The following is a 21,153-nucleotide window of genomic DNA, read 5'->3' on the forward strand; positions in this document are numbered from 1 at the left end:
TGTGACCTGAATTGTTCATCTGTGAACAAGAGATAATGACACCTTCCTCACAGAATTGAACCAGATGTGGTAATGTAAGAAAATGCCTAATGGCCAAGCACAGTGGGTAATGCCTGTAATCCCAACATCTTGGGAAGCTGAGACAGGAGGTTCACTTGAGCCCAGGAGTTCAAGACCAGCCTGGGCAACATAGCGAGATCCTGTCTCTATAAAAATAAGAAACTAGCCGGGTGTGGTAGTGCAAGCCTGTAGACCCAGCTACTCAGGAGGCTGAAGCGGGAGGATCACTTGAGTCCAGGAGGTCGAGGCTGCAGTAAGCTATGATCGTTCCACTGCACTCCAGCCTGGGCAACAGAACAAAACCTGGTCTCCAAAAAAAAAGGGGCAGGTGGGTGGGAAGGAAATGCCTGGCACATCATAAGCACTAAAGATAAATCTGGATGAATGAAAATTGTTGGCAGGTTGATACTGAAAGAAGCAAAACACAACTAACTTGAATACATAAAACACACCACACACACACAAAATAAATAAAAAGGCAGTCCCTAATAAAGAGTAAAGACTTATTCTGTTAGTTTTCTTCTTTTTCAAATTAGACAATGCCATGCTCATCCTGGCATGTGAAAAATACCAGTTGTATTCAGCAGCAAACCCCATTTGCCCTATGGTTTTGTTCTCTTAACCTCAAGGGAAACAATCCTATCGACAGAAGCATTGAAAAGTGAGGCCTGCAGCAGTTCAGTGCTTTTGCTTAGTGTCAATGGGAACTCAGGGAAATGGATGCTGGTGATCTTTAGGATCATAAAGATAATGTATCTTACTCTATGAGAGTTAGACACTTCAGAAAAAAAACACAAAAAAGAAATAGCAATCGATAGGTGGGCTCGAGTCAAAACCCAGCACCATTGCCTAAAGAAATAATATTGATTTCACAGCAGTATACAGTATTTCATATACAGGATTTTACATTCTTCACATCCAACCGTATCATTTTCTCACACCAGTGACTATTCTGTGAAATTACATTTTAAATGGTTATGTAACATACCACCATATGCCATAATTTGTTTGCCACTGGACGATTTAGGTGTTTCTGGCTTGTGAACATCCCTTGTTTTTTTCAGGTCTGATTCTCAGAATTTCTGATCTAATTCTCTGATTAGTTATGTATTTTGTTCACTGCTGTATCCCCAGCACCTTAAACAATATCCACTAGATGAGTGGCACTTCGAAAGTATTGGAGTAATGGAAGAATAAATATATTTCCTTAGGGATAGGCTCCTGAGTACAATGACTGGTTAGAGAAGGAATAGTTTTTCCTTCTTAGCAGTTTTATTAGTTGATGTAATTCATATGCCATCTAATTTACCCATTTAAAATGTACACTTCATGATTTTTGGCTTATTCACAGGATTAGCAACTATCACCTCAGTATCATTCTGTGACATTCTCTTAACTTCTGAAGAAACCCACATGCATTAGCCAGCACAATCCCTCATCCCCTATCCCCAGCCCCAGCAACCACTTACGTACTGTTCTCTACAGATGCACATATTCTGGACATTTCACAGAAGTGGAATAAAGTGCAGTTGTTTCTGGCTCTCTTCTCTTACTTAGCACGGTGTTCTCAAGTTTTATCCATGTTGTAGCATGTATCAACATTCTTTTTCATTGTTAAATGCTATTTACTGTACGGACAGACTACATTGTTTATGGAAGGGATATGGGCATTTGGGTGGTTTCTACTTTTTAGCTATGAATCACACTGCTATGAACATTCATATACAGACATTTTTGCATAGATATACGTTTTCATTTTTCTTGGGTATGTATCTAGGAGTGGGATTGCTAAATCATATGGTAACCCTATATTTAAAATCAGGAAATGCTGGGGAAATTTTTTTTTTTTCAAAGTGTATACCATTTTACAATCCATCATCAGCCATGTATGAGAGTTCTAATTTCTCCACATCCGTGATATTTGTCTCTGTTTTTTAATTTTAGCCATCAAGTGGGTGTAAAGTGGTATCTGCTTGTGGTTTTGATTTGCATTTCTCTCATAGCTAATGATGTTGAGCATCTTTTAATGTGTTTATTGGACATTTATGTATCTCACTTGGAGAAATACCTACCCAAATCCTTTGCTATTTTATCATTGAAAGAGTTATAAGAGTTCTTCATATATTCTGGAAGTTCCTGATCAGATATATGATTGCAAATATTCTCTCTCGTTCCATGGGTTGTCTTTTTAATTTCTTAGCAGGACACCTCTGAGCACAATAGTTTTAATTTTGATGAATTCCAATTAATCTACTTTTTTAAAAAGTCACTTGTGTTTTTGGTGTTGTATCTAAGAAGGTTTGTGCCACTCCAAGGTCATGAAGAGTTATTATGTTTTCTTCTGAAAGTTTTAGTTTTAGCTCTTATACTTAGGTCTGTGATTCACTTTGAGTTAATTGGCATGTATGAAGGGGAAGGGGCTCAACTTCATTCTTTTGCATGTCGGTATCAGTTATTCCTGCACCATTTGTTGAAAAGACCATTCATTCTCTGTTTAATTCACATCCTTGTTGAAAATCAACTGACCATTTCTTGTGAGGGTTTATTCCTCTCTCTCAATTCTGTTCCATGGGTTTATGTCAATCCTTCTGCCAGTATCACACTGTCCTGATTACTACAGTGTTGTAGTACGTTTTGAAATTGGAAAGTGTGAGTCTTCCAATTTTACTCTTCTTTTTCAAGACTGTTTTAGCTATTCTGGGTCCCCTGAGTTTCCATAAGAATTTCAGGATCAGCTTGTCAATTCCTGCAAAAATTTCTCCTGGGATTCTGAGAGGGAATGTGTTAAATCTGTAGATCAATTTGGGGAGCACTGCCATCTTAACCATAGTAAGTCTTCCAATCCAAGAACATGCATTATCTTTGTAATCTAGGCATTTAAAACTTTCAACAATGCTTTTCGGTGTTTCGTAAAGCACAAGTTGTCACTTCATGTTAAATTTACACCTATGCATTTGACTCTTTTTGATGCTCATCTTTCTAGGAAGTGTTTGAGTGCGTTGTTCCCTTCTCTCATTGGTTTGTAAATGGTTTTCTTATGGATTTACAGGAACTCTTTGAGGATATTAACTCATTTACAAATGCTTTTTTTAAAAAAAAACAACTTTGTTTGCCTTTATTTGTGGGCGTTTTTTATACTTGCAGTTCTTTTTATATCAAGTGAACATATTTCTAGAAAAAGGGGCAGTTTGTATAACAACAAGATTGTATAGTTTATATATATTCGAAAGAAACATTGCTGATGACAGCCAAAAATGTAAAATTGAGCAGTGCTGTATATTAGGAAGTCCTGGATTATGATTATCAGTGGTATACTGGATATTCTTTCCCAGTTCTATTAGTACAGTACAGTACAGAAACAAGGCAGCAATAATATAGTTGACCCTTGAAAAACGCAAGTCCAATCAGACTTTCTTCTGCCTCTGCCACTCCTGAGACAGCAAGACCAACCCTCCTGTGCCTTCTCCTAGGCCTAAGCAACGGGAAGACGGTAAGGATGAAGACCTTTGTGATGATCCACTTCCACTTATTAAACAGTAAATATATTTTCTCTTCCTTTTGATTTCTTGACATTTCCTTTTTCTCTAGCTTACTTTATTCTAAGAATACAGTATATAACATACCACATACAAAATGTGTGTGAATCAACTATGTTATTGGTAAGGCTTCTAGTGGTTACGTTTTTGGGAAGTAAAAATTGTGCCCAGATTTTCAACTGCTGGGAGGAGGGTCGGCGCCCGTAGCCCCTGTTTTGTTGCAGGGTCAACTGTACATCCTTTCTGTGTAGAATAACTGCAGTTGTCTTCAATGGATCATGTTCATGCTCCTCATCACCATTCATAATAACCACAGTTAATATCTGTTTAACAGCCGGGCGCAGTGGCTTACAACTGTAATCCCAACACTTTGGGAGGCTGAGGTGGGCAGATCACAAGGTCAGGAGTTTGAGACCAGCCTGACCAACATGGTGAAACTCCATCTCTACTAAAAATACAAAAATTAGCTGGGTGTGGTGGTGCACGCCTGTAATCCCAACTACTCAGGAGGCTGAGGCAGGAGAACTGCCTGAACCTGGGAGGTGGAGGTTGCAGTGAGCCAAGATTGTGCCACTGCACTCCAGTCTGGGTGACAGTGAGACTTCGTCTCAAAAAAAAAAAAAAAAAAATCTGTTTAACATTAATAAAATACCAAGCATTGTTCCACATGACCCATACATAACTCAGTCAAATCTAGGCAGCCTAGTTGTAGAGTCTGTGTTCTTAACCACTGTGCTACCATATAAATACTGCCACAGAGATTCAGACTTTGTTTTATATATTTTACTTGTATAAATGTAAGGTGTATAAGTACAGTTTTGTTACATGTATATAACATATGGTGAAGTCTGCGCTTTTCATGTATCTATCACTCAACTAGTGTGAATTGTATCCATTAAGTAATTTATCAACACCCACCACACCACACACACTTGCTGAGACTCAGAACTTTTAATCAGTCTGTTAAGATTGAAAAGTTTTTAATGTTCCAAGCTAATTATGGAGGAGGTTTGCAATTTTACTAATCTTCCAAAGAGCTAGCTCTATTTATTTATTTATTTATTTATTTTTGAGATGGAGTTTCACTGTCATTGCCCAGGCTAGAGTGCAATGACATGATCTCCACTCACTGCAACCTTCGCCTACTGAGTTCAAGCGATTCTCCTTCTCAGCCTCCCAAGTAGCTGGGATATAGGTACCTACCACTACCATGCTCAACTAATTTTTGTCTTTTTAGTAGAGACGGGGTTTCAACATGTTGCTCATGCTGGTTTCGAACTCCTGACCTCAGGTGATTCACCTGCCTCAGCCTTCCAAATTGCTGAGATTATAGGTGTGAGCTACCATGCCTGACTGAGCTAGCTCTTTTTTTTTGAGATGGAGTTTCGCTCTTGTTACCCAGGCTGGAGTGCAATGGCGCGATCTCGGCTCACCGCAACCTCCGCCTCCTGGGTTCAGGCAATTCTCCTGTCTCAGCCTCCTGAGTAGCTGGGATTACAGGCACGTGCCACCATGCCCAGCTAATTTTTTTTGTATTTTTAGTAGAGACGGGGTTTCACCGTGTCGACCAGGATGGTCTCGATCTCTTGACCTCGATATCCACCTGCCTCAGCCTCCCAAAGTGCTGGGATTACAGGCGTGAGCCACTGCGCCTGGCCGAGCTAGCTCTTTTTAATTGATCCTACTATTCATATGTTTTCAATATCATTGATTTCTGTTATTATTTTCTTTTCCTGGCTTGAATTTATTTTGCTCCCCTTTTGTATTTTAAGGTGAGACCTTGGATGATTGACTTCAGACTTTTCTAATGTAAGCACTTTAGTGCTACATATTTTCTTCTTAGCACTGCTTTGGATGCGCCCCACACATTTGGATACACTTCATTTTCATTTTCATTGACTTTTGTTTTTCAGTGTATTTTTTATAAATTTTTAAAGTGGTTATTCTGGCTATTACTACTATACATGTAATAATGAGCTTAATTCCCAAGTATTGAAACATTTCCTGTTACTTTTCTGTATTGATTTCTTATTTGAATCCATTATAGGCAGAGATTATATTCTCCATAATTTTATATTTGTTACTGTCTTATAGCCTCGGATATAGTCTATGTTGGTAAGCATTCTGTGAATGCTTGAAAAGAATGAGTATTCTGCTGTTATTGTGTGGATTTTCTGGAAACGTTTATTAGATTCTTCTTTATATCTTCTATTTCTTTGCTTAGAGTTTGTATTTTCATGTTTCAAGTGCATTTGCAATTGCTCAACGAAGCCTTTTTGTGGTGGATACCTTCAATTCCTTGCCAGATAATTCCAATTTCTGTCTATCTCAGTGTTAGCATCTATTATAGATTGTCTCTTTCACTCAAGAGAGATTTTCCTGATTCTTAATATAAAAAGTGATTTTTTTTTTGGTTTCAGATGGTGCTCTGTTGCCCAGGCTAGAATGCAGTCTCACTACAACCTCCACCTCCTGATCTCAAGCTATTCTCCTGCCTCAGCCTCCAGAGTAGCCAGGATTACAGGCACATGCTGCCACACCCAGTTAATTTTTGTATTTTTAGTAGAGATGGGGTTTCACCATGTTGCCCAGGCTGATCTCGAACTGACCTCAAATGATCTGCCTGCCTCCGCCTCCCAAAGTGCTGGGATTACAGGCATGAGCCACTGTGCTCAGCTTAAGAAGTGATTTTTAACTGTATTCTATAACACTATGGGACCATGGATCTTACTTAAATCTGCCATGTTAGCAGGGCTTCTGTGACACCATATGTCTTGGTCCATTTAGGTTGCTATCAAACAAAATACTGTAATCTGGATAGCTTATAAACAACAAAAAAGTTGTTTCTCATAGTTCTAGATCTTGACGTCCAAGATCAAGGAGCTGGCAGATTCAGTGTCTGGTGAGGGCTCGTTTCCTGGTTCACTGATGGCACTTTCTTGCTATGTTCTCCTTACATGGTGAAGGGAATGAAACAACTCCCTTGTGCCTATTTTAGAATGGCACTAATCACCTCCTAAAAGTTCCTATCTCCTAATACAGTCACCTTGGGGGTTTGGGTTTCGACATATAAATTTGGCAGGGGACCACAAAAACATTCAAACTATGCCAACACTATGCTAACGGGAAAAGAAGAGTGCTGCTTCATTACTTCCAGATGGAAATGGAAGTCCAAGGCGCCCACTGGACCGCCACTGACATCTGGGGGTCAGGGGAAGGTATACTTCCTTACTGCTGGGTGAAGGTGAAAGTTCAGGCTCTGTATAGGTCCCTGCTAATACATCCTGACTGGGAGAGAGAGACGTGTATCACCACTGCTCCTTACATGGCCTCCACTGACAGCATAAGGTAGAGCAGTAGGTAGAGAAAGGCTTATTACATTTGGGTGGTGGTTAGAGTCTCAACCTCCCTGTTCTCCTCCTTTGAAACCACCCTGACAGAGAAGGGACAGGATGTCTCATTACCACTGAATGAGGGTTGAAGTCCACGTTTCCCATGCGGCCTTCATGGATGTCTCTGGGAGATGCTGAAAGTTCTGGTTCCCTACTAGACTTCTCTGACATAGCTCTGACAGGAAGCGAGGCATGCCTAGTGACAGCTAGGTGAGGGTAGGAGTCTAGGCTCCCCACTGAGCTTTGCTGATGGAGGTGGGAGGGGAGCTATGGTTTTTGCTGTAGCATTTGGCTAGAATAAGGCAGTTAAAGTCTGAAGGTTTTCTGTTTTGTTAGGCTTCCTCTCTTCTGGTCCTTTTGCTAGAGGGAGGAGGCTTTTTGTTTGATTGAGTCCATTGGTATTTCCAGGTTTCTGACTTCTCCAGCACCCAATCAAGGATATGTGGGGCAAAAAGAAAACCCAAGAAACTTGCTGCCCTATTTTCCCTCTGGTCTCAAGGTCTCTAGGCAGTCTGATTTTTTCTTTCTACCTCTGAAACTCCTCTTAAGTTTGTGATAGATACACACACACACACACACACACACACACACACACACACACACACACACACACGGTCTAGGGTTTTTAAATGTACTTTGGGGAGGAATAGAGAGAAATGTGTCTATTCCCTCTTGTCTGGAACCATATAGGGTTAAAATGATCTTAACTTAAAATAATCTCTCAGGTATTTATCATGAATGTGTCTTGTTGTTTCCACAACAGATTAAGAAAACTTTATTAACCTTCATATTTTAACCTTTAATTAAGCAAAAGTGTACGCTTCATAATATGTTTGCTGTTCTGTTTTACTCTGTTCACATTTCTGACTGCAAACTTGAGCTTTTGCTGGTAAGAGTTTCATCATCCATGAAAAGATGACAACACGTACTGAAGAAGATACTGCTTCTTATCACCACACTGAGCTCTGAATTGGTATTACCTTTTTCTACACCAATTATTCCAACTCTTTCCAATTGGACATAGTTGGAGAGAAGTGATTCTAACTTATGAAGAAACTAAGTTAAATCACTTGCCTAAGATGAAAAAGCCAGTTATTCTTAGAGCTGATAGCAATTAAGTTTTATAACTAAAGATTCTTTCATTGTAATAATAATCCTCCTTAAAGTCGAGTACTTAAAACTACTTTTAATATCAACATAGCTTCAAATGTAAAAGTTGAACGAAGTTTAGAACTAAATATAAAATAAATTAGCTCTAATATTTTAACATGTTGTATATATGAGCTGAAACAGTACCTTTAATTTTAAAAGACATACATGTTCAGATGGGCGCAGTGGCTCATGCCTGTAATCCCAGCACTTTGGGAGGCCAAGGCAGGTGGATCACTTGAGGTCAGGAGTTCAAGACCAGTCTGAGCAACATGGCAAAACCCCATCTCTACTAAAAATAGAAATATTAGCTGGGTGTGGAGGGGCATACCTGTATTCCCAGCTACTTGGGAGACTGAGACAGGAGAATCGCTTAAACTCAGGAGGTGGAGGATGCAGTGAGCCAAGATCGTGCCACTGCACTCCATCCTGGGAGATAAAGTGAGACTCCATCTCAAAGAGAGAGAGAGAAAAAAAAAAAAAAACAAAACCCAGAGAGATACATGTTCATTATCAGAAAAAATCAAAAGATCTAAAGAACAAAAAGAATATGCAGAACATCCACCATGTAGCTGACTGTTAATACTTCACTGTGTATTTTTCCAAAACCTTGACTCATTTTCTCTGTTTTGCTTTTTCAAAAAACTGTGGGAGGAACTAATGGTTATATACTATTTGATTACATAGACATGTCATAATTTATTTAAGTATATCCTATTGCTATTGACTCAAGTCATTTCCAGCTTTTTCTTTTATTTCTTTTTATCTCTTCCTCCCAGCTTTTTCTTAAACTAAAATGATGATGGTAGATTATTTACTTAGGACAAATTTATAAGGGTAGAAATGTTGGTGAAAAGGCAAACACATTTTTAGGCTTTGGATACTTACTGTGAAATGATACTAAAGAAGGATTATAGGAATGTCTAGGTTACCAGTGTGTGTGAGTGGCCACTGGCACATCTGCAGAAACACTAAATGTTCTGTATACATACATAAACTCTGCCCTATCTGCTTGCTCTTCTTGCCGACTTCCACCTTCCTATTAACTGCTTCCACTCCTGACATACCACCCACCTTCTACCCTCATTCGTGATCCAGGTGGTCCAGTTCTAGCTTCTCGCTTCTGTAAACACTTTTCTGCCTAAAAATAACTTTTCTTCTCTTAGATATATCAGTATTGCTAATTAGCAGCTGATATATCTGTTGGTCTACCTGTTCTTGTTGTACCTTTGTTTCCTAAGCTAATGGAAACCTGTGGCTATGACAATGAATTATTCACGTTGGCATTTTCTGTAGTGCCCGTCCTATTACAGTGTCTCAGTAGACAGGCAATGTGTATTTGTTGGTTGGCTTTCATGTTTCTTAATTCAGATTCAGTCAGTTATGGAAGCTTATTGCATCTTCTGTGATATGGAATAAACAAAACAAATCTTTGGGCTACTTTGCTGCCTTACGTTAGATCTGGAGAAAGTATTTTATTATTCTTGGAAAATATTTAAGTTACTGCTACTTTAGAATAGTAACTATAAGCCATTTTAAAACTGTACACAATACATAAAATCCTATTTTTACACATAAAAAATGTGATTAAATGACAGTAGCAGACACTGGGAGATAGAGATGGGTTTCTCTATTTCACATGTGACTTTTAGCCAGTCAAAAGGGATTCACATCCCATATTAGTTAAATGTTACTATGAAAATTTTATAAAGTACTACAGAAAAGCTGTTATATACCTATTGAGTTCTTTTTAAAAAATGGCAATACAGAAATTTTAAAAGAGCTATCTATATTTCGAAATTTAAGTCATCTCTATAAATAACAATTGACCTAGGCATTTATGCCCCAAAAGAAATCCATTCCATTTTTTAACTTAAAATAAGCAGAATAAAAGTTAAGATGGTCAAACTAGGCTTCATAAATGACTCAGCTTCAAATGACCACAGCAAATTTACAGCAGATCTAAGAAACAGCTTCAATTTTATCCATAAGTACTTGCATATTTTCGTCTCATTCTATGATATAAAAACACTAAACGGCGAAAATCTTAAGTGAGAAAAGCAAGCAAAGCTCACCTTCACTGCTGGCAGCATGTCCAGGGAGTCCAGTGTGAACAGCACTAATGCTTGCATCAGCATCATAAATTGATTAAATTGCCATGTCAGGCTAAAGAGAAAAGTTGATATGAAAATGGCAAGAAGTGTCAGCCTCTGTAAAAAGAAAACCTTTGTATAATTTACATGTCTCTAGTAATAAAAAAAAACCTTGCAGACAAGTTTTCTCAAGAGCAGCCAGTATCTCTATAAACCAAATAGAAAAACCATAAACTGTTGCTCTGAAAACCCTTGCATTTGTTATTTAAGCTCTAACTATCATAAAGTGACACTTTGCATATAAATATTCACATACGGTGTGTGTATTCCACACTATTATGGAGGCGATAATGCACCAAATCACATCTCAAGAGCAAGGGCTTAAAAATTCTGACAGTTTTGCAGAAATTGTGTGTGGGTTTGCTGCAACTATTTAAGGGTAGATTATGTAGAGTACATTTTTAACATCAAAAATGAAAACATTTTCTTTGCAAAGTAGGAAAAAGCTCAGGAAAAGAAAACTTAATTTAACTCAAGTTTAAAAATCGGTCGTGGAATAAGAACTATTTACATGCATTGGGATACTAAGCACCTCACAGTTTTTTGAAGCTTCTCATATAAAATTGGGGGATTAAAAATAAATGAAATTTTATAAACACTTACTTCAGAAAGAGGCTGTAAGTTTGGTCTCAGGAAATACGTAATTGCTGCTATCTGAATTGCAAAGAATGGCAGCGCCCAGTTCTCTCTCAGTGGGATGGTGAACTCAACTCTTGTGGTATCTATTCTGCACAAAAGAAAACACAAACGGCCAAAGTGATAGTTTTTAAAATAATTTCCTTGAAGACTTTCTCAGTGAAAGTATATTACATTAAGGACAAGTATACTTAAGATTCTGGCCACTGGTTCTCAATAATTGTCCTTATCATCATCATCATTCGTATAACATAAAATTGGCATAGAGAGTGTTTAAATGCGCTGTCCATGGTATGCCCTTAGCACTCGGGGTTCAAGCTCAGGTTGGCATGACTCCTAAACTCACAAACATATCAGCCAAACCCTTACTTTTATTTATCTCTAACTTCATTAGTGTCAAGTGGCAATTTTCCCTCGGTGTTTCTTACACTTAAGTCTTAAATATGACATTGGCAGTATTTTTTAAAAAAACTTCCTGCCTTTCTAGAATGTGAACCCCAAGATGGCAAGTATAGGTAAGATTTTTCATCTTCATACACTCAGCACCAAGAACCATCTCCAAACATACTAGGCATTCAATAAATGATACACATATACAACACATACGTGTGTGTGTGTGTGTGTGTGTATCTCTATATCAATGTATCTATATCTACATATATTTCTATATGAGATACAGATATCTATATATATATATATAACAAACAATATATCAATGTATTTATATCTACATGTATCTCTACATAAAAGATATATATAGATATCTGTATATCTATATCTCTATATAAAACATAACCTTTAAACCTCAATTTTATCATTCTAAAATGGGGATAATAGTAGTATCTATAGGGTTCTTAGAAGAATATATATGAAGTATCTTGTAAAGTGCTTGGTATACAGTAAACACCCCCTAGGATTGTAATAAAAGTAATTTGCTTAGAATTACAAAATAAAACCTGTATGAGAATTCATGCTCCAGTTTTGACTCCTATTGAATACTGGTGCTGCCACTGTAGGTCAGGCAATAATTCAATGACCTTGAATAACTATATATATATATATATATATATACACACACACACACACACACACACACACACACACACACACACATATATATATATATATATATATATATAAATTTTTTTTTTTTTTTTAAAGATGGAGTTTTACCATGTTGGCCAGGCTGGTCTCAAACTCCTGACCTCAGGTGATCCACCTCGGCCTCCCAAAGTGCTGGGATTACAGGAATGAGCCACTGCGCCCAGCCTGAATATGTTTTTTCTTATGTAACTTCATAAGGCTCTACTGCTTATAAATTAATAATAGATATTAATTAAAGCAAAAATGTCCTTGCATTTATATATCTTTATGCTGTACTAATTGAGAGCCATACACAACCCTTTTAAGGTTGATAGTGAGGATCTCACTAAGACTTTTTAGGCAAGGCATAGTGGCAAATGCCTGTAATCCTAGCACTTTGGGATACCAAGCTGGGAGGACTGCCTGATGCCAGGAGTTCAAGACCAGCCTGGGCAACATAGAGAGATCCTGTCTCTACAAAAACAATCCCTAAATAAAATTTTTAAAAATCTTCATTGGCTTTAAAAAAAAGCAAAAAAAAAAACCACCAAAAACTTTATAATGACTGATATGCTAACTTGATCTGATCAGTATATTCTCTGCATGTATTGAAATATCACTATGTATTTCATGAATATATACAATTATTATTTGTCAATTTAAAAAACTCTTTAAGAGGCCGGGTGCAGTGGCTCAAGCCTGTAATCCCAGCACTTTGGGAGGCCGAGGCGGGTGGATCACGAGGTCAAGAGATCGAGACCATCCTGGTCAACATGGTGAAACCCCGTCTCTACTAAAAATACAAAAAATTAGCTAGGTATGGTGGCGCGTGCCTGTAATCCCAGTTACTCAGGAGGCTGAGGCAGGAGAATTGCCTGAACCCAGGAGGCGGAGGTTGCGGTGAGCCGAGATCGCGCCATTGCACTCCAGCAGCCTGGGTAACAAGAGCGAAACTCCGTCTCAAAAACAAACAAACAAACAAACAAAAAAACTCTTTAAGAAATGAGATATGTGGCTGAAGAAATCCTGAACACACAGCAAACAGGTAATACGTTTGGGATTATTATGGATGGTTTTCTTTATTTGTAATTCAATGATCTGTTCCTCGGCTGGCATTATATGTAAGTAGCGCTTTCTCCCTAACTAAATAAGAAAAATTGAGTACCACCAGGTAAACCAAAGAGAAAATGCTCCCAACCAAACAAATGTGGCAGAAGTTGTTTCTCTGAGCTGGAAATGAAGTGACTTCATTTTTACTCACATTTTGGAAAGAAGAGAAGCACACTGACTCCAACTCACCTATTTGTGACATACCAGAAAGCTGCCAGTAGTCCTGACAGCCACGTACCACTAAGGAGCCAGCTGGTTATGTAGAGAGCTGTGACATAGATCGCCTGGAGCCCAAATAAGGTGTAAATATAAAAATAAACTGGCTCTAAATATTTCTGTAAAAAGGAACAATAAAACATGCTTGTCAGGTGACCCGTAACCCTCCTCAGCGCCACTTAAAACATGACAGTAGGAACAGAATATGCAGGAGCTTGCCCCTAATTCCCAGCAGCAAGCCCACACCCCCTTTCTTCTATTAGAGAAGCCTGCGGGCAGGCTTTCTTCCCACCACCAAGAAGAGACAGGAGAAGGAAGTCGGTGAGGGGGTCTGGCTTCACTCTTTACTCTAGAAAGTTTATACCTAACTGCCTGATGGTATTTCATTCACATGAGAAGGGGTCATTGTGATTTGCTGACTTTACAAATTTTTTTATCTCCAAGATCCATCAGGAGTGATTACACATATCCAAATGAAAATATTTATCAGCTTCTAGACTGTGTACATATATTATAAGCCAGGAAGCATCTATGTACAAAAACTTTATATCTCATGTAAATAAAACGCAGTATCTTATACAACACGAAGTTCACAATATACATGGAAAATTATGGTATTGCTGATTTTCTACTAAACCAGTTGAAGATCAGAAGGATATATGTGACAACTTTCAGCTCAAAATGGCAGACTTTGACTTTCATCTGATATTAACAATTCAGTGTCACAAAACATAACATACCTGTATGGGTAGAACTCTATATAAAATACTGAGAAAAACCTCTTGGTAAATATTCATTCGCTGAAGGAGGTTAATTGTCTTCATAGATTCAGTTTTATTATCATATATTAGACCACGAAAACCTAAGATCGATATGTGAAAAGTCAGGAAGAAAATAGTTACATTCATCATTATTCATTCATTAAAACTATCCACAGATTGTTTAGTATGGGTTACAGACTGTGGTAGGCACTGGGGATATAATAGTAAGCAAAAAATCCATACTCCTGCCCTCAAAGAGCTTACCACATATTAGATGGACATCATTTAAACACGTACACAAACATAGGTAAATTAAAACTTTTGTAACCGCAATGAAAATACCACCACCACAAAATCCTTCTCTTGTAATTTGGGCAACAGGATTTCACATTTCTCCACCCTGTCCTCCTGCCACGTGACCTGCAGTGTCTCCTCTGGGAGAGTATACATGGCCTTCTCCAATCCCCAGAATGGCTTTGGCCATGTGCTCTGACCAGTGGCATGTGAATGGAAGTAAGCTACAGCTGAGCAGAGGCTTTAGGAGACAGAGGATGTTTCTACCAGCTCTTGCTCTTGCCCTGCCATGACACTGGCACGTTCCAAACAGGGACTAGGCTGAAATGTGTGGGTGTGGGGGGCAGGGCAGAGCAGGGCTGCAGCTGCTTCACAGCGGACACATCATGAGAAGGAGAACTCGCCCTGCTGTTACAGAGATCCACGGCCACAGAGGTCCTCTGTCACTGTAATCAAGCTAATTAAGCCAAAGCATGAATGGATAGTTCACAGAAGAAAACATGCACACAGTTCCTCCACACAGAAGACGCTCAACCTCACTCCTATTAAAAGAAGTGCAAATTAAAACTACACTGAGGGATGCTATGTCTCACCTATTGCCTTGGCAAAAATCAAGACGTTTTATAGCACACTCTGCGAGACCATAAGGAAGTAGACTCCTATATACTACAGTTGGGAATACAAATTGGTATCATCTCGATGGAGAGGAATTTTGCAATATCCAGCAAAATCACATTAATTTACCCTTTGATCCAGAAAGCCTGTTGTCTAGGTATCGATCTCACACACAGGCTGGCAAAAATACAAAATGACATCGGAACAAGGTCACGCCTGCAGCACCATTTGTACCAGCAAAAGAGTGATGGAAAACAACCCAGATGTCCCTCAATAGGAGGTGCTATGGACTGAAATGTGTCCCTCTCAAAGTCACATGTTGAAGCCCTAACCCCTTATATGACTGCTCTTGGAGACAGGGCCTATAGGAGACAATAAAGGGTAAGAGAGGTCACACGGTGGGGTCTTAGTCCCATAGGACTGGTCCTTATAAGACGAGGAACAAAAAAACTTGCTCCTGTGCTCTCTCTCTCTGGCTGTACCTGCACAGAGGAAAGGCTGTGTGAGGACACAGTAAGAAGCAGGAGGAGAGGCCTCTACAGAAAGCAATCCTAACAGCATGGGGATCTTGGACTTCCAGCCTCCAGAAGGGAGAATTTCTGTTGTTTAAGCCATGCAGTCTGTGGTATTATGTTACGGTAGACCTAAAGTCTAACACAGGAGTGTTAGGGATGGATAACTCTCCAACTCCTATGTGGGAGAATTAGAGTTATGGGCCCTTATGATGGGATTAGGTACCCCACTGACCCGGATGTGACAATTACACACTGCATGCCTGTATCAAAATAGCTCATGTACACCATAAAAATATATACCTACTATGAACCCACAACAATTAAAAACTATATATTAAGAGTGAAAAAATAAAGCAAAAATTAATAAGAACGGTTACCTAAAGAGTAAGGAGGGAAACAGGGTGAAGAGTCAGTGATGGAAGCAGACGTCTCTGAATGCTCCCTGTTTTGTAGTTCTGACTTTGGAACCATGCGAGCTTTTCTTTGTAAGTACAAAAAAAACTAACTAAAATTTTTTCTAATACAAACTCTGAAAATGAAAAGCAAGATATGATAAACCTAGTTAGTCGGTGGCTTGGTCACGTATAGGAAATCTTAAATGACCCGAAGACAGAAGAATGTCCCAGTACATCCTTCAGTGAGTTATATCCTAATGAGAAGAATAGCAAAGATAGCCTGAACTATTTTCAGGTAATCATATTGTTAGCAACAACATTACGTTGTGACTTTAAAAGTATTTTTTATATATATAGTAGAACAAGACAACTAAGTGATAAAGTTAATGTCATAGGAACCCAAGTTTTCAACTGGAGAAAGGAGATACAACCATAAAACCAAAAAAGGGAAAAATCCTTGTCATTCTAACTCTGAGCTGAAATGAGCTATATTCCTATTTTCTCTTAGGAAAAAATTTCACATTTCCTAGCGCTCCTCACTAAAAACACTTGAAAACAATACCCAATCTAGCAGCAATAAGCATCCCTCATACCCAAGCCGTGGTCCCTAAATAGCCACTAATAAGAACTAGAGGCCGGTGCAGTGGTTCACGACCGTGAGCGTATTGGGAGGTGGAGGCAGGAGGATCACCTCAGGTCAAGAGTCCAAGACGAGCCTGGTCGACGTGGCGAAATGCCGTCTCTACTAAAAATACAAAAATTAGCCAGGCATGATGGTATGCGCCTGCAGTCCCAGCTACTCAGGAGGCTGAGGCAGGAGAACTGCTTGAACCTGGGAGATGGGGGCTGCTGTGAGCCAAGATGGCACCACTGCACTCCAGCAAGACTCTGTTTCAAAAAAAAAAAAATTATAATAACTACAGCTAGTTGGAAGAATGGTCGATTCTAGGTAGGGGTAGGAAATAGACACAAAGGGCCTAATGCCACACCAAAAAGCTAGGGAGTTTTCAAAGACCACTGGGGTGATGTTGGAAAGACAGCCATCAATCTGAAGGGCATCCTACCGGACAATGGTGGGGCAATTTTAGTAAGAATAATACAAAGGACTGAAACACATCAATTATGCTAAAAATCCACAAATTATGATGATTCTTAAAAAGCACAATCTTATGACAGTACTGGAAATGTAACTCATTCTAAAAACAATAATGGGCAAGTCCAAATATTTATCCTCCCTTTCCTTTATGAATGAAACTGGCTTACCAAATAGCCGAGGGAAAATGTTTTTCTTTAGAGTTAAATTCTACCTAACAATGATATAAGGAATGACAGAGTTAACATCCCCATGTTGCAGTCCTTACGAAATGGATGGATTTAGGTAATGATCAACCTTGGTGCTAAGCCATTAGGGGAAAGGCTATTAGAAACTTGCTCTAATGTGGAAGCATGCCGCACCATCCAGGAAGTATTCTCACCAAAGGAAGTGCCTAAATCCAAGCAAACCTTAGATCAAACTATCAATTAACTAAAAATCCAGGGAACAGTGAAACATTAAACGACACCATGACAGTAAAATACAGAAGGTGGAAGACTTGATCAGACAAGTGTTTTCAAAAGAAATTTCAAGAAAAAAGAAAGATAATGACAGATTTAAAGAAACGGTTAAAGAAATTATCAAATGACTGTAATGTATAGGCTTTATTTGGATCTCAAAAACTGTATTAAAAATCTCTAAGACAACTTGGAAATGAGAACACTGACTCTGAAACCGACCGATATATTTGCACATGAAGCAATGTGATGTCTTGAATTTACTCCAAAGTAATCCAGGTTGGGGGCAAGGATAGAAGAAACAAGATTGGTCACGAGTTGGCTACTGCTTTAGCTGGATACACAGAAACCAATTAGATGATTCTGTCCTTTTATATGCTTGAAAATTTTTTTTCTTTTTCTTTCTTGCTTGAGACAGGGTTTTGCTCTGTCACCCAGGCTGGAGTGCAGTGGCATCATCAGTGCTCAGTGCAGAGGCATGATCACAGCTCACTATAGCCTCAACGTCCTGGGCTCAAGCGATCCTCCTACCTCAGTCTCCTGAGTACTGGGACTATCAGCATTTACCACCATGCCTGGCTAACTTTTTATTTTTTGTAGAGATGGGGTCTCACTATATTGTTCATCCTGGACTTGAACTACTGGGCATAAGTGATCCTGCCACTTCAGCCTCCCAAAGTGCTGGGATTACAGGGTGTGCGCCACTGCGCCCTACCTGTTTGAAATTGTCTAAAAAAGAATAATGAATGAATGAATGACATAAATGAATTAAAACGAATCAGTCAGTGAGTTCACAGTGATACTTAAAAAGAAAATATTCATCATTTACCTTTAGAGCAGTTTCTCAACCTCAGCACTTCGGACATTTTGGCCACATAATTATTTGCCGTGGGGATCGTCATGTGAGTTACCACTCACATGTTTAGCTGTGGCATCCTTGGTCTCTACCCACTGGATTCCAGCAGCAACTTGCCCCTCTTGTGATAACCGAAAATGTCTCCAGACGGTCCAGATGTGCCCGGGGGCACAGCTGCCCCCAATGAGAACCACTGCTTTAGAGGATGCTGGAGAGGTAGCTCATAATGTTGAGAACTGGTAATTGCAGCCAATTCTCATTATGCACAGTGGTAATGTCCAATAAAGTTGCAGTAAAAACTGAACTGGTGAATACTGAACAAGTAAGAAATAACAATTGCGTTCCTGCAAGCCTACGGTTACGTATTTTTGTCGACTGATTGACATGTAACCTAGTTTTATGTGTGTTTCTGTTTAAAGACACTTGCTTTAATATATATTGTTAATTCATGCACACTTAACTCATGGCCAACAGCAATATAACCCATGCCTAAATGAAGTTTATCTACACATATTTTCTCTATAAGGCACATCACAGCATTCTTGTGCTCAGGAACAGTAGACACCACTTTAGCACTGTTTTGGGGGATCGTTTTAAACTGTACAGTCACCAACAAACAGCAAAATAATGCAAAGGCCATGGCACGAAACAGACTTTCTAAAAAGGACACTGCAGTGTGAGAGCTGAGACAAGGAGGCAGAGTGTTGCCTCGTTCAGTCTCTGTGGGGAACATGTGTGCCAGAGGCTAAAATACTTTGTTGCACTGGACATGTCCATAAATGACTGTGAAAGCACCATAAATACTGATTTTAGGGTTACAAATACATTTTAGGAAGCAACTATGGGATCCGTGAATAACAAGGTTTGATCACATGGGGAAAAAATGAATACTAAGCCTGCCTTTCTTGTATAAACTGTACCACAAGAGCCAAACAATCAATGAGAAAAAAGTTTTCTCTATAACAGAGTCCCAACTAATAAACACAGGAGGAATGACAGAAGTAGAAGGTCACTAATTTGCACCCCTTCTGAAATAAGAACTATAGATATAATCATCAATGGCTACTAAAACCACAAGGTGAAAGGCTGGTGAGTAATTACCCTTATTATGGATGAATCTGGCTATCAACACAGGAACCACCTCATTAATTTTTATGGCACAAAACCAAAGAAAACCAAAATGTCATGTTTCCTAGGTGATAAAACTAAAAGTACAAAACATCACTTATGAGCTGGGCGCAGTGGCTCATGCCTATAATTCTAGCACTTTGGGAGGCTGAGGTGGGAGGATCACTTGAGCTCAGGAGTTCGAGACCAGCCTGGGCAACATAGTGAGACTTTGTCTCACATAAAAACAAAACAAAACAAAAAAATGAGCGTGGCAGTGCACAGCTGTAGTCCCAGCTACTCGGGAGGCTTGAGGCAGGAGGACTGCTTGAGCCTGGGAGATCAAGACTGCAGTGAGCTATGATCACACCAGTGCACTCCAGCCTAGATGACAGAGTGAGATCCCTTCTCAGAAACAACAGCAAAAATATCATTTATGAATAACTGCCACCAAAAATGTCAAAGCTGACTCCAAGTAAAGCCTAGAAAAGGGCAGTTTTCTGTCACATGCACTCATGCTAAGCCTATCAAGTATGTATTAGGTAGAAGAGATACATTACATGTCGGGTCTTTCATTAGATGGAGTAAATGTAGAGTGTGGGCTCTAATCCACTTAGGGGAAGTAAAAATTCAGGGAAAAGGCAACTGTGAAATAAAGGAATGAATGGGGGTACTGGGGACAAGAGGGACAACTGTAATTTTCATTTGTGTTACCAAAATGCCTCCTGTTCTCAGACAGTACTCCTTTCACCTGCAAAGACCTCTTCCAAAATGATCGTGAGAAAATTTGGCAACACAACCATGAAACTGCAAAGATACTACTTTTGGGATGGAGGAGAGCTGGAAGGTAAGGAGAGGAGGGTTATATAAAGTATTACATAACTTCTTCCAAAGCAAAAAAATTTTCATGGAATGATTAGACATTAACAATGAAAAACTACACATGTTTTAGAGAGCATTTAAATGCTTTTCAGTGCACAGTACTTCTGACTAAAACATTGAAAAGCAGCAGAAGACCCCAAATGAAACTATAAGTTGCAATTACCTTGCACGAGGGTTGGAGCCTGCAACATCTGCTTGTAGTAGGAGTAATACAGGCCACACTCTGTTCTGAATGAGATTTCTCGCTCCACTTCCTGAAACAGAGTTAGATCCTATGGGTTTACGTGACCTAGTTTTGTTTAAATACATGTTGTCACTGTAGAAAGCATAGAGAACTGCAACTTCAAAGAGAAAAAAAGTATGAAAATACAGTCTCAACCTTGGCAAACAAGAATGGAAGGCTGACCATTGTTAAAGCTGAGTGAGGGACACATGGGAGTTGGTCCTATTATTCTCTACTTCAGTGAATGTTTAAACTTAAAAAAATTTTTTTAAAGACTGTATCACCATTCCCATGCAATATTAGTGAGACACAAAACAGAGATGGCCCCCAAAATTTTCCCAAATGAAAGGAAATGTAATTGCATTAGACACCTACCTAAAAGCTCCCAATATTACATAAGATCGATCATTTTCTTTCTATTCTAAGAATAAAAGGCACCCATAGTCAAATGACGCAGACACACAAATTTTACTGACAAGTGCAACCCTGGTAGGAAGATGTTCATGCAGGTAAATGGATATATGAAATACTTAAACTGGTTTTAGATAAGGATTCAATCTTAGAAGAAGTGGAAACTTAAAGTAACAGCTATTAGCCAATCTGGTTACAAGATACTTTT

At 39.0% G+C, this 21,153-nt stretch overlaps 1 protein-coding gene across 3 annotated transcripts in view; it reads right to left on the reverse strand.

The window, feature by feature from the left end:
* Nucleotides 1-21,153, reverse strand: part of DPY19L3 (dpy-19 like C-mannosyltransferase 3) — a 78,187-nt gene that overhangs the window by 33,285 nt on the left and 23,749 nt on the right. For all 3 annotated transcript variants that reach the window (XM_039466738.2, XM_039466739.2, XM_074386601.1), the window contains exons 4-8: nucleotides 20,475-20,565; nucleotides 14,076-14,197; nucleotides 13,309-13,454; nucleotides 10,894-11,017; nucleotides 10,213-10,347 (exon numbers count right to left, since the gene is read on the reverse strand). In XM_039466738.2, the coding sequence (XP_039322672.1) occupies nucleotides 10,213-10,347; nucleotides 10,894-11,017; nucleotides 13,309-13,454; nucleotides 14,076-14,197; nucleotides 20,475-20,565 (618 nt within the window). The remainder of the gene's footprint in view (nucleotides 1-10,212; nucleotides 10,348-10,893; nucleotides 11,018-13,308; nucleotides 13,455-14,075; nucleotides 14,198-20,474; nucleotides 20,566-21,153) is intronic.

The sequence above is a fragment of the Saimiri boliviensis genome, chromosome 14 (genome assembly GCF_048565385.1).
Source record: "Saimiri boliviensis isolate mSaiBol1 chromosome 14, mSaiBol1.pri, whole genome shotgun sequence".
In the NCBI taxonomy this organism is placed as follows: domain Eukaryota; kingdom Metazoa; phylum Chordata; class Mammalia; order Primates; family Cebidae; genus Saimiri; species Saimiri boliviensis.